At 43.3% G+C, this 12273-nt stretch overlaps 1 protein-coding gene across 4 annotated transcripts in view; it reads right to left on the bottom strand.

Moving 5' to 3' along the window:
- LRRC9 (leucine rich repeat containing 9) overlaps positions 1 to 12273 on the bottom strand; it is a 97305-nt gene that overhangs the window by 48769 nt on the left and 36263 nt on the right. For all 4 annotated transcript variants that reach the window (XM_034768450.1, XM_034768447.1, XM_034768451.1 and 1 more), the window contains exons 11-15: positions 10948 to 11124; positions 7728 to 7845; positions 3436 to 3571; positions 2026 to 2172; positions 735 to 856 (exon numbers count right to left, since the gene is read on the bottom strand). In XM_034768450.1, the coding sequence (XP_034624341.1) occupies positions 735 to 856; positions 2026 to 2172; positions 3436 to 3571; positions 7728 to 7845; positions 10948 to 11124 (700 nt within the window). The remainder of the gene's footprint in view (positions 1 to 734; positions 857 to 2025; positions 2173 to 3435; positions 3572 to 7727; positions 7846 to 10947; positions 11125 to 12273) is intronic.

Here is a 12273-nt window from a genome sequence, read left to right as displayed (position 1 = left end):
ACTCAAATGTGACAGAAAGGGGTAATCTCCCCCACGCTCCCCTCCAAAAGCTGAATATTCTACTTTTGCAGCACACCCTGCTTCTGCTAGGTAGTAGAGCTTAGGACCTGAACTGAAACCCCTGCATGACGACAGCAAGTTACACAGCCACATAACCACAAGGCCAGTCCACCACATAGCTTATAAAAAATTAACATAAAAGCTTTTTTAATGAAGGAAAAACCTGTTCAGGATCCCAACCAGTAGCAGAATATCTGTGCATGCTTCAAAACTACATACATCATACTTGGAACCAAAACACAAATTGAAAATGAGTTACTCTCTCATTAAGGACTCCATGAAGCAAGGTTTTGAGCACTGTCAAATCTCATTCGTTTTAGTGTCTCATTACCTTGATGGATGGTGCATTTAGTGAGAGAAGAGCTAATTTTCAATTGTGCTTCATTGCACTGCTAAGGCTTCATTTAAGTCTCTGTGCCTTCCCTGGCACACTTGATAATGTTACAAAATAAGAGTCTGATCCTAACTCTCATTGCAGTGTATGAAGTTTCCCATTGACTTCAACAGGAGTTTTATCAGGCCTTTAAACAGTTAGAGGGAACAGAACCCTGAACTTAGGTCCTGTCAGGTAATGTGAGTGAAAGAGGAGTAATTTCAACTAGTTGTTTTTCTCTTGATCTTTGAGATCTAAAGCTTACGGTCTAACATCCTATTAGGGAAAACAAAGTTCATACCAGTGTAGTGTACTCAAATTCAACGACATATTCGGGCAAGGCCAGTTCGTGATCAAACACAAACCACTCACACTGTCGATGACGGCAGTCACAGTTTCTATGTTCCATGGAAGAATACATTTCTACAGCAAAAGAAAAGGAACAAACACAAGCGGAAGGAATAAATACGAGACTGCTTCATGTTCACTGCAGGATGTAGCGAACACACATTTCTCTCATTTAAAATTTTTTAATTTGAGTTGTTTACTCAAGGGAGATTTGTTTTCTTAGGATCTTAATTCTCTTTAGGCGCCCTATAGCAGCATCTAAAAATCTTACCAAATCTTACCGCGGAACCCTATCATTTAGCAATGTGCTAAATGAAATCTTCTCCTGGTACAGATTATTTTCCCTCTGGAGTGAGGGGGGAGCCAAGAAGAGAATCACAGCTGTTCTTTCATGGCAGATTGTTGGAAAAGGGAACTTCGTTTGGCCCCCCATGGCACAGTCTCCTATACTGCACTGTTACCCAAAACTAGTCGATCATTCTATGGTGTAATCACCTAACAGATTGGTTTTCTCATCTTCCTGCCCATGGAAGGACAGGTACAATCACAGTTCCTGCACTCAAGTAAACAAAGGGATTGCTCCCTTCCAGTATTCCAATAACTGCAAATCCCCCCGACTGGACGGGAAGAGGTGAAGTCATGGCCCTGTTCCCACTCTGCACTGTCCTGCAAAGTTGACTGGCCACATTGAGGAAGCAGGACCGACCACTCAAAGATTGTTGCATCATACATAGGTAGTACACAGACTTAGTGCGGGTAATCATGACTCCCTCTAGAGACAATAAAGCATTAAAGGAATTCTCCTTCTGCTCAAGCAGAGATGGGTTGGGGGTTTTAATGATGAAGGTGTTTGATCTCCACTGAGGTATGTATATGTGGCCACAGTTATCACACCCCACTCCTCCCACCCTGAACAATGCAAGCTGGGAGAGGGATTGTGTACACCACACTATTTCTAGTATGGACTAGTGGCTGAAGAGCACAATCTGGTCCTTCGTGCTTTCCTTTAAACTCTGTGTGAATTAAACTACCACAAGTAATCACTAAAACAGTGAGCATCTTTTATTATCCTCTTTAACATTAGTTCAAAACAATATGCACTTGGGCTGGAGCAAGACCGTATCTGAGTTCTAACCAGGACCAAAATTCCACAACAGGCTCCTAGATGTGTGAAAGACAGTGTTTAGAATACAACACTGACACAACCTTCACTTTGTGCTAACAACAGCCTACAGATACATTACCATCATCAGCATCAGATGTATCACTTAGTAAATCTTTCCGAGGCCTGAACACTGAATTAGCCCCTGGATAGTTGACTTGACTGATGGGATCTTTTTCACGAGCTGGAACACTATGTCCAAGAAAAACTTTTGCAATTATGAGTTTCCCTAAGGATGGAAAGAAAAGAAGATTTAATAATAACGCTATCAAATTTTCTATAAACACAGGGCAATAAAATGTTGGTGGTCAGCTCGATACCATCCGACAGGAGACTACATTCGGTCTGGCAGATTAACGATCTAACAAGTACATTTTGGGAAGAAAGACTTCCGACAATTTATTCCCAGAACAGAAGTATTTGGCTAAGATTTATAAGCAGTAAATTCAGAAGTACAAAAATAAAACAGGGTGGTGGTAGGGATCTGTCCCCATCAGAGCACCCCCTTTGATGTTACTTCAAACGAGTCCAGTCCTTCTAGCAGGGAGAGGTCAGCATCAGTCTAGCAGTGGCCAGCTCTCAGCCTTCTGGCCAAGGCTTTCTGGCTATTTCTCCCCTTTTCAGAGTCTCAGGTGAAACAAACAATCCAAAGTCGGCAAAAGAAGCTAAACAAAAGGGCAAATTAAAAAACAAACAAACCTAAAGATAGTTCTAAGCCAGGATATTGGACTCCCTTTCTTCAGAGGGGCCCTGGATGGGCCATAGTCCATCCTAGAGTCCACTTGGGGTCTCCAAAACAAGTTATGGGACACAGTCTCTTCACCCTTTTAGCACAAGGGACCTGTCCTCCCTTTTTTGAGGGCACAGGTTCTGCTAGTTATCAGGCCTCTTCCTGGGAGCTGGGAAGCTTTACAGACTGGCTCCCTTCCTGGGCTGCCCACTTCTGAGTAGTGATTCCTCCTTTTAAACTTCTCCATTCCTGGCATGACTTGCCACTGTCGCACAGTGGCGCTTCTCTAGTGCAAAGAAGCATCTTAACCCATTCGATGCCGGTGAAGGGTTGATACCATCCTGTCATTAGTGACGCCTGTTTCCTCAGAGTGCCCTGTCCTGGCTTCAAGTTAGCACAGCCCCCTTGTGTCTCCCCTCACTCCCTATAACTCACCCTTCTTTTGAGCTGTTGAGTCTAGAAAGGTTAAGCTACATCTAATTAGCTTCCAGATAGGAGTGCCTCTCTTAGCTGCCTCTGAACCAGTCTAGGAGTTAGCTCCAGGCTACTGTATGGCTTGGTGGGGTTTTCTAATAGAAAGGGCACTGGGCCAGATTGCAACAGGTCTTCTGGGTCCTCCACCTGTATACTCTGTCACAACAATCTACTGTATTTACAAGATTTTCTTGTACTTACAAAACAAAACACTTTGCAGTGATTTATAAAATGAGCCTTACACCTATCAATGATGTTTTAAAGCACCTCTCCAAGCGATTACATTACCACGTATGAACGGTTCCTCAAGTTCATTGCTATTTTTACGTTCATCCTTGGTTTGTTGCTGCAAAAATTCTATTCTGGGACGTTCACATATACTTAAACTGTTAGAGAGGAGAACAGCTTCTTCTCTTCTTGAAAGCTGCAAAGATGAAAGTAAGGTCTAAGTATGTTTATTTGACCAACGCCCCCTGTAAGAATTTCAAGACACCTATCCTTAATCAGCAGCTTTACAATATGCAAATAAATTAAGGAAGAGGTGGAAGAGGGAGGAGTAAAAAACAAGGGCAGGCTCATTTACTTGTGATATCACAATCTAGTCAGGAGAAAAAGTTAGATTGTAAAGTCTTTGGAGCAGAGTATCAAAGGGGTAGCCGTGTTAGTCTGTATCCACAAAAATAAGGAGGAGTCCAGTGGCACCTTAAAGACTAAGATTTATTTGGGCATAAGCTTTGCATCTGAAGAAATGGGTTTTTTACCCACGAAAGCTTATGCCCAAATAAATCTGTTAGTCTTTAAAGTGCCACCGGACTCCTTTTTCTTTGGAGCAGGAATCAGATTTTTCTTTGAACAGCACCTAGCACAATGGGAGGGGCAGTCCTAACTGGGGCCTTTGAGCACTACCACAATATAACAACAACAAAGAAGCAGAGAGGGAGAGAGGGAGATATTTCTGAAGATACAATCCCGCCACTCAAAACAAGTTGGTCACAAAACAGAAAAACAGGGAGAGGTGGGCTATAAGTAGAGAAGACAAAATGAGGATGCTGCAGCAAAAAGAGAGAAGGCTCTCCTATCCCATCTCTCTATATTTTGCTTTTCATGGGTCAGAATGAGACATTTCTTACCTGATAATTCAGTGTTAACAGCTTCTCTCCTCATTCATCACTAATGAGATAATGACCCCTATGTATGGAATTCAACAAGGCAGTCCAATGTTTTTGCTGGAGGCTCCAAGACAAAGCCCCATCCTTCAGCTCAGTTTGCCAGAAGAGTTCTTCCACAGCTGTGGGAACACTCCAGCAACTGATGGTTAGCATTAAGATAACAACTTGATATAATATGTTTTAAGATAGTTATATGTCCAAGTCTCCCTTTAGAAATAGAATTCAGTTTGTATTCTGGTCATTTACCAGACTCCCAGCGTGGGTTGAATGAGAAGAGAATCTACTAACAGAAACAAAATGATCAGGTAAGAATTTTTTTCTTTCCTTTACACAGCTTCTCTTCTCATTCATCAGCAGTTGGAAGTAGCAGACAGTGATTCACACAAGTTGGAGGTAGGGAGGGGTGGATAAATAGAGTTTTAATTATTATTATAGTAGAATAATAGGCAGGAATGTATGTAGGAACCAACCCAGTAGCACTTTCCTATCAAGGATGACTTTGCAGAGGAATGGAAACTTATTCTGCAAATCTTCCTCATATGAGACTCATACTCTTTCTTCCCAGTGCCCCTGTGGACTTCTGTGAATAGTTTCCCAGATGCCAAGCATGCCAAATGATGCAGAATTTTAACATCTTGCCTGCAGCAACTTTGAGGCCCTAATGCCTTCATGTTTTGTATAGAATGAAACAAACAGCATACAACTGTCAGATGTATTCCATGTGCCCAAGCTATAACTTTAGAGCCCTAAGAACGCTCATTTATGCCACAATCTTCCAAAGGACTGCCAAGCGTTCAAACAAAATGACAGGAGAACTACTTCCCCAGAAGAGTCAAATCTGCTTACAGAACACTGCTAGGGCTGGGACTGGTACCCATGATTCTATGGCGCTTGGTTGTAGGACTCCAATAAACCATTCTGGAGAAACTCAAGTGTAGCTGAGATGGCCAGCACTGTGTAATTATTATTATTTAGTTGTATTACAATAGCATCTAGAGGTCAGGGCCGCAATGCAGTCGGCACTGTAAAAAGAGGAAGTCCCTGCCCCAAAGAGCCTTCTGTTTCCCCTTGCACATGAAACATAAATTTGACCAGGTCAATGAATGAAATTTCCTGGTTGAGTTTTATCTGGATACTAAACTGTATCAGAGACCAATGGAGCATCCATGCTGAACTACACTTTTCTTAGGATGCCCAGGCTGGTAACTGTAGGTGTTCCTGGTTTGAATAAAAGGGGTACCTGCTTCAAGAGGTCTGGTCTTTTCTGTAGATGCAATGTGGGTTTCTTTGCTATCTAGCAAGTCCAAAATGCCTTCTGGGCCAGTGGAGGATTAGAAGAAGGACTTCAACTCTCCCTTTTCCTCTTTTCTATATTCTTTATGTGAACTAGCTTGAAAGATAGCAGATTCTTCTCTTCCTACAACATTACTTCCATTTGACCTCTTGTTACTCCCTGATTTTGGAAGGGACATAAACACTCATGCCTCAATCATAAACCAACCTCTAATGGGGAGACTTCCACCATGAGAGACAAAATTGCCTGTGATGTGGTTTCTTGCACCTTCTTCTGAAGTAGCTGATATTGACCACTGTCATACTGGACTTGATGGACCACTGATCTAATCCCACATTGCCATGTTTCTGGGTTTTGGGTAGAGAGGTTGTTTAGACACACTACTGACAGAGCTGTCACAGTGAACTAAAAGCATGGGTACGCTGAGATTTTGGAAATTTGTCTTCCAAGTACAGTCCTCAACCTGAACGGCTTACTTCCTTAGTGAGTATGCAAGGGTCTAGAGTGCAAATTGTGTTGGCTTTCAGCATGTTGTTTGTACTGACCTGCCCACAAGGGGATATTTGGATGTGATCTGAGAATGACACCTAATTTTGCACTGTAGCAGGTGAGTGGTTCCACATCCCCAGAATGAATTTCTTCAGGTGCATTTTGAGAAACAATTTAGGGGATGAAGCCGATGCATGCCACCAGCAATCCTGTTCATTGGAGAAAATTGCTACAGATGTCCTCTGTCAGGAAATGACTCGTGCAATGAAATTTTGTTTCTTTGGAAATCTTTTCCATGATGGTAGAAGTGTGGCCAGAGCCAGAGCCAGAGCCAGGCTTTCCCCGCCCACAAGTGAGCAATTTTCTGCACTGGATTCAAAAGCTCTTCTTAACTGTGAAGAACTAGTGAGTAGGAATCCTGTCCAGCAGCTGTCCTATTACGAATGGTACTGTTTCTCTAGACAGGCCACTGATTGGAACATTGTCTAGGAGCAAAACTTGCGACCTGTGCCTTGCTGTAAATACTACCAGCTATTTCTTAAGACTCTTAGCGTGGAGGGTGGATCAGAATGAAGAGTTTTATAAAGGATTGTGACTTCTCATACACAAATGTTCTTTGGTTGGTTTGGAGAAAAATGTAGGGAAACTTCCACCCTAGATTTTCCTTCTGCTAAAGGAATTGTTCTTTCTTGAATACTCTTGGTGTTGGTAGTGACCAATGGATTGCTATGCTGGCTTTGATAGTGAGGGTTGAGGCCTCTCTGCTGTCTCAGCTACTAATTTTTCTCGGTTTCCCCAAACAGCTCCTCACCTGTAAGTTTGGATGCACAAGATCTGTTTAGGATGACTGATTGCTATTCGTGGGTGTAACATCCTTGTAGCCATCAAGTTAGAAGCCACTGCTTGTCACAAATCACATCAAGGGTTTGACCAGGATAGAATGGGAGACGTCTCACTCCAAGCAAGGATTATACCCAGAGATGATGACTTTTTACCACCAAGTAGGCTTTCCTTACTAAGTACGTGAAACACCTTTAGTCTGAATAGCTATAGCTGAGGCTTTGAAGTCTCCGTGCTGCCAAATACCCAATCTGGGGGAGAGGAGGAGGAAGAAAGATTATAAGTCGCTGCTGCACAAAAACAAATAAAAATTAAATTATAAAACAATCTGGTTGGGAGAAACTAAACGGCTAACTTGTTACACTGCTGGAGGCAGAAAATCTGGGGGCCTGAGCTGAAGGGCGAGACTTAGTCCTGAAGCTTCCACGAACAAAGCTGGACTACCTCCCAATTGAGAATTCGTGATGAACGAGGACAGAAGCTGTGCAACCGAAAGGGAGGGAGAGGGCAGAGAAGAGGAAATAGGGAAGGCGTGAAACAGGAGTTGAAAAGAAGTAGCAAAGCACTGATCATTCCTGTGCCGGGGAGGGAAAAAGCAAAGAAGAAAGTGGAGACAACAGGAGGAAGGACAAGAATAAATGCAGAAAAAGAGGGGAGAGATGAGTGGGACAAAGGGCTAAGAAGAGACGAAAGAAGAGGGGAAGGTAGAGCAGCACCAATTAGGCCTTTCTGAGCTGGGCTACCAACTACTAAGTAATAAACATTCTTCTGTGCAGATTTTATCTCACCTTGTGCTCTTCCATTGCCTGGAACCCATCCTCAAGCACTTGTAGCAGTTGCTTTTTCTTAACTGGCAAGTCTGGGTCAAACACATAAAAGAGACACTCCAGCATCTTCCTGTAGTTTCTTAACAAGAATGAGAAGCAGGAAAATATTTCAGTGCTTCTGTTGCAAAAATAATATGCAGCCTAAGCGGAGCATGTTTGCTGGACAATGTTCACTAAGAATTAGCTGGATTCCACTTATGTAAGAAATACAAATAATGTTGATATTCAGTGTGCAATATCTAGTGAACACTAAAGATCAAATGCATGATAAAACAAGTGTTTTCATCCTTTAATGCATAAGGGTGGTCTCCATTTCCTGTGCCCCCTCAAAAAAAATCTACCTTTTTTTTTTTTTTTTGCGTTTCAAATATCAAGTTCTTACTTCCTTCTCTTTGCTGGAGGTCCTTGGCAAGATTACTGGAAGGAGAGTGGATAATGGAATCCATGTGGACAAAACATCTCAAAGAACCAGTTTCCATAAGAGAAATAATCGTTCTTTCCTCTTTGAGTGATTGTTCATGTGGACGCCACTTCTGGTGACTGGCATGCAGTGACCTCACAATCAGGATCATGATTGTAGGACAGCTTTGCCAAAATGGGCATCCTGAGGATTCAGCTAAGGAATGGTGGTGGGTGAAATCAAGGACTGATCCACAGATCGCTTCCCTGCAAATTTCTGAAACGGATATGCTTTTCATACCATAAACATAAAAGTGCCTGAGTCCTGGTGGAGTGGGCTCTAACCTGCCTGGGTGGCTCTAATCTAGCTCACTCATAGCATGATCTAATACAATTAGACATCCATTTAGACAGTCTCTGGGTGTGCATTGCCTGACCTTTTACCCTATCAGCAACTGCTACAAACAGTCTTGGGGAATTCCTGAAGGGTTTTGTTCTGTCAAAGTGATATGAAAGAATTCTAACCACATCAAGGGCGTGCAACTTTGCTCCTCTTAGTTGGAGTGAGGCTTGGGAAAGAAAACCGGTTGGTGATTCATGTGATTCAGATGACCATCTGAAACAACCTTCAGTAAAAACTGTGTGTAAGACCTAAGGATCACTGTGTCTTTATGTAACAGCATGTAAGATGCACCAGCCATGAGGGCCTGAATCTCTCTTACCCATCACACTGATGTCATAACAACTAAAAAATCCATTTTAAAAGATGGATGATATAGAGAGAAAGATTCTAGGGGCTCAAAAGGAGGTCCCATTAACCCCGCTAAGACTAGGTCACTGGAAAGAGGGAGCTCCCAAACTGGAGGAAGCACATGAATAAAGGGCATGAGGAACTTATCAACTGTAGGGTGGGAAAATATGGTGTGACCCTGGACAGGAGGATGGTGAACTGATATAGATGCTAAATGAATTCTTATGAAGCTGATCTATGGTCCTGAATGCTTAGGGACAGCAGATGATTCCAGCTGTTCTGGACTGAGTCTTCTAAAGAAGACAGGTGGCACTCTGCTGTCCAAATCGAGCATCTCCCATTTTCCTGCACAAGATTTAGTTAGGGATTGGTCCTGCTCTGAGCAGGGGGTTGGACTAGATGACCTTCTGAGGTCCCTTCCAACTCTGATATTCTATGATCTATGCCTCCTTTTACTGGGTCCCAGAAGGGTGAGCTACACCGTTACTCAATCTGGGAACTATATTCCTTCTTATCCCTTTCAGATGACTGGGTGGAGGAGGACTTAGCGACTCTACCAATCTCAGTAGATAGAAGTTTCTCTGAAGAGTGAACCAGGGAACTTGGAGCTGAGCCACAGCTCATAAGCACACTGATGGAGGAAGCCTGCTGAGGCCCAGTAGGCCCTTTTTCTTGGACTCGGAGAATCTTGTTGAGCACTCCAGGAGAAAAGTTTAAGATGGACCTCTCTCAGTTTCTGAATTCTCTTGGAGAAGGAGCCACAGAATGAGCATCTATCAGGGATATGCTCCTCTCCAAAACAAAAAAGGCACTTAAAACATCCATCGTTAAGTGGAATAGTCATATCACTGGAGAGGCAAGTTCTGAACTCCCTGGACTTCATTTCAGTCCTAATGGCTAACTCTCAATACCAGGAAGCTCCCTAACACTAATAAAAGTTTTTTTCTCTTTCCTATAGATAGTCAACAGACATAAAAAAAAGACAAAAACACTACATTACACAAGACTAGCTCATTTACACACACACAAAACATCAGTGAAGTCACACACTGTACAAAGAAGAGGACACTGCAGGAGTTCCATCTCCCAGCCACGGGTGGCAAGAACAAATTGAAGTCTGGGTGGGCACAAGAGCATCCAGGCACTGCCCCAGTGGATACCTGTTGGCTAAAATAATCTCATCTTGCACGCATGTGCACCAGAAGTGGAATGCATATGGAAAATCACTAAAGGAAGAATCATTGTTAATTTTTAAAGCTTCAGTACCTGATCCTGCTACCATGCCACACACACAACTCCCAGTGAACTCATTTGTCAGTTATATTATCCACCCTGCAGGGAACTTCTGTATAAACCAATCTTTAGTTTCCATTTGTTATGTATGATTTAATACCACCTTATTTTTTTCTTCTGACCCTTCCTATACTGTAGATGGTTGTATATTTTAAGACTAATTACCATACATCTTGTATACATTACTCTGAAAATTGTCAAAACTTAAATTAAAAAGTATCTATTAAAAAAATATCCCACTTTAGAAACTCTTCTTCCCAGTAATTAAGCTCCCACTCCTGCAAGCTGCGAGGACACATGGACCCACTGCCGGCACAGAGCTCATTATAGTATCAGGGTCTTAAACCTTCTTGTTAGAAGGCAGTGGAATGAATAACTATAATAGCCAAAACTTTCTAAAGCAAAGGCTGAAATGCACATAAAAGAAATTTGGACACACCAGCTCTGGAGCATACAAATCCACTGGGTGAATATGCAACCAAGTATCTGCATGTACACTACTGAGATGAGTTCAATACAGATGCACACATGCATGTATTTTTTCCTCTTTTTGCACTCTCTCTCTGCCTTTCCTTTAAAAAAAAAAATCTGGCCATTCACATCTTTAAACTGAATTCACAGCCTTATGCTGGTTTATGTGTTGCTTTGTAAAATATATCTATCACTTAAAATCACTAAGTTCATATTGCTTCACGTGTAACTGCTTCACTAAATTGTCCTTAAAAATCATCTACTCACTCTGTTTCACTTAAAACTTCTTTATCCAAAAACATCTGAAACTTCTCTTCAAATATCATCCTCAGAATACGGTTGTGCACTCGGATGATGCGATTTATTTTCACTCCTGTGATACCATATGCTTTGAAGTCCCAGGCACAAAATCGTGATAGAATTAAATCATAACAGGAATTAAACCTGTGTCCAGGAATGAACAACGGAAAGCAATGAATTAATAACATTCTCTTCATTTTTTTAAATTTTTTTTTTTGCAACCAGAACCTGATTTTTCTTCTGCTTTCAAATGAAGGGAAAGAAAAATACCGTAAGTGGTATTTTGCGGTAGTTTCTCTTTCTTTTATACTTTTAGAAATTCTCTTTCAACTAGAGATGGATGACCTTGTGTTACCTCATTTTGAAAATTACAGATTACATTCGGCAGCAAAAACTAATGTTAATGAGTTTGTGATCCACCACGTTTCTCTCCTGCCTCTAGGATACCATGTTGCATAGGGTTACCATTCGTCCGGATTTACCCGGACATGTCCTCCTTTTTGTGCTAAAAATAGCGTCGGGGGGGGGGGAATTTGTAAAGCACTCACAATGTCCGGGATTTCCCCCTCCCCCGGCACAGCAGAGCGAGCGGCTGGGAGGGCTGCAGGAAAGTCCCGGGCTGGACTCTGGAGCAGCTGGAGAGGAGCTCCGCCCTGCATTCTGAGCAAGTGTCTCAGCACAAAGTGCAGCCCTCCCCTTTTGCAACTGGGAGCGGTTTCTGCCATGCAGCGTAGCAAAACGGGAGCGAGAGCACTTTGTGCTGATACAAGGGCAGCTCTCCCCTGCAACCCGGTCCGGACCAGACACCGGGTTTTGTTGTGCAGGGCCAGGGACCGGGTTTTGTTGTGCTGGGGAGCTTAGCCACTTGTCCGGCTCGCACAAAGCCCAACACCCTGTTCTGAGCAGCAGGGTAAGGGGGGGGCAGGAGAAGGGGCAGAGAGGTTCTGAAGGGGGCAGTCAAGAAACGGGGGGGGCTTTTTGGGGGGAGTGGAGAAAGTTTTGGGCAGTCAGGGTACAGGTAGGGGGTAGGGTCCTGGTGGGCAGTTGGGGGGGGGTCTTAGGAGGGGGCAGTTAGGGGACAAGGAACAGGGAGTCTTAGGTAGGGGGTGGGGTTCTGGAGGGCAGTTAGGAGCAGGGGTCCCAGGAGGGGGCAGTCAGGGGACAAGGAGCGGGGGGGTGGGGGGCTGGGAGTTCTGGGGGGGAGCTGTCAGGGGGCAGGGGTGGGGAGAGGGATTGGAGCAGTCAGGGGACAGGGAGCAGAGGGGTTTAGATGGGTTGGGAGTTCTGGGGGGG

The sequence above is a fragment of the Trachemys scripta genome, chromosome 4, assembly GCF_013100865.1.
Source record: "Trachemys scripta elegans isolate TJP31775 chromosome 4, CAS_Tse_1.0, whole genome shotgun sequence".
NCBI classification, from domain to species: domain Eukaryota; kingdom Metazoa; phylum Chordata; order Testudines; family Emydidae; genus Trachemys; species Trachemys scripta.
Note: the sequence above shows the minus strand (reverse complement) of the source record. Positions and strands in the feature narration are given on the sequence as shown.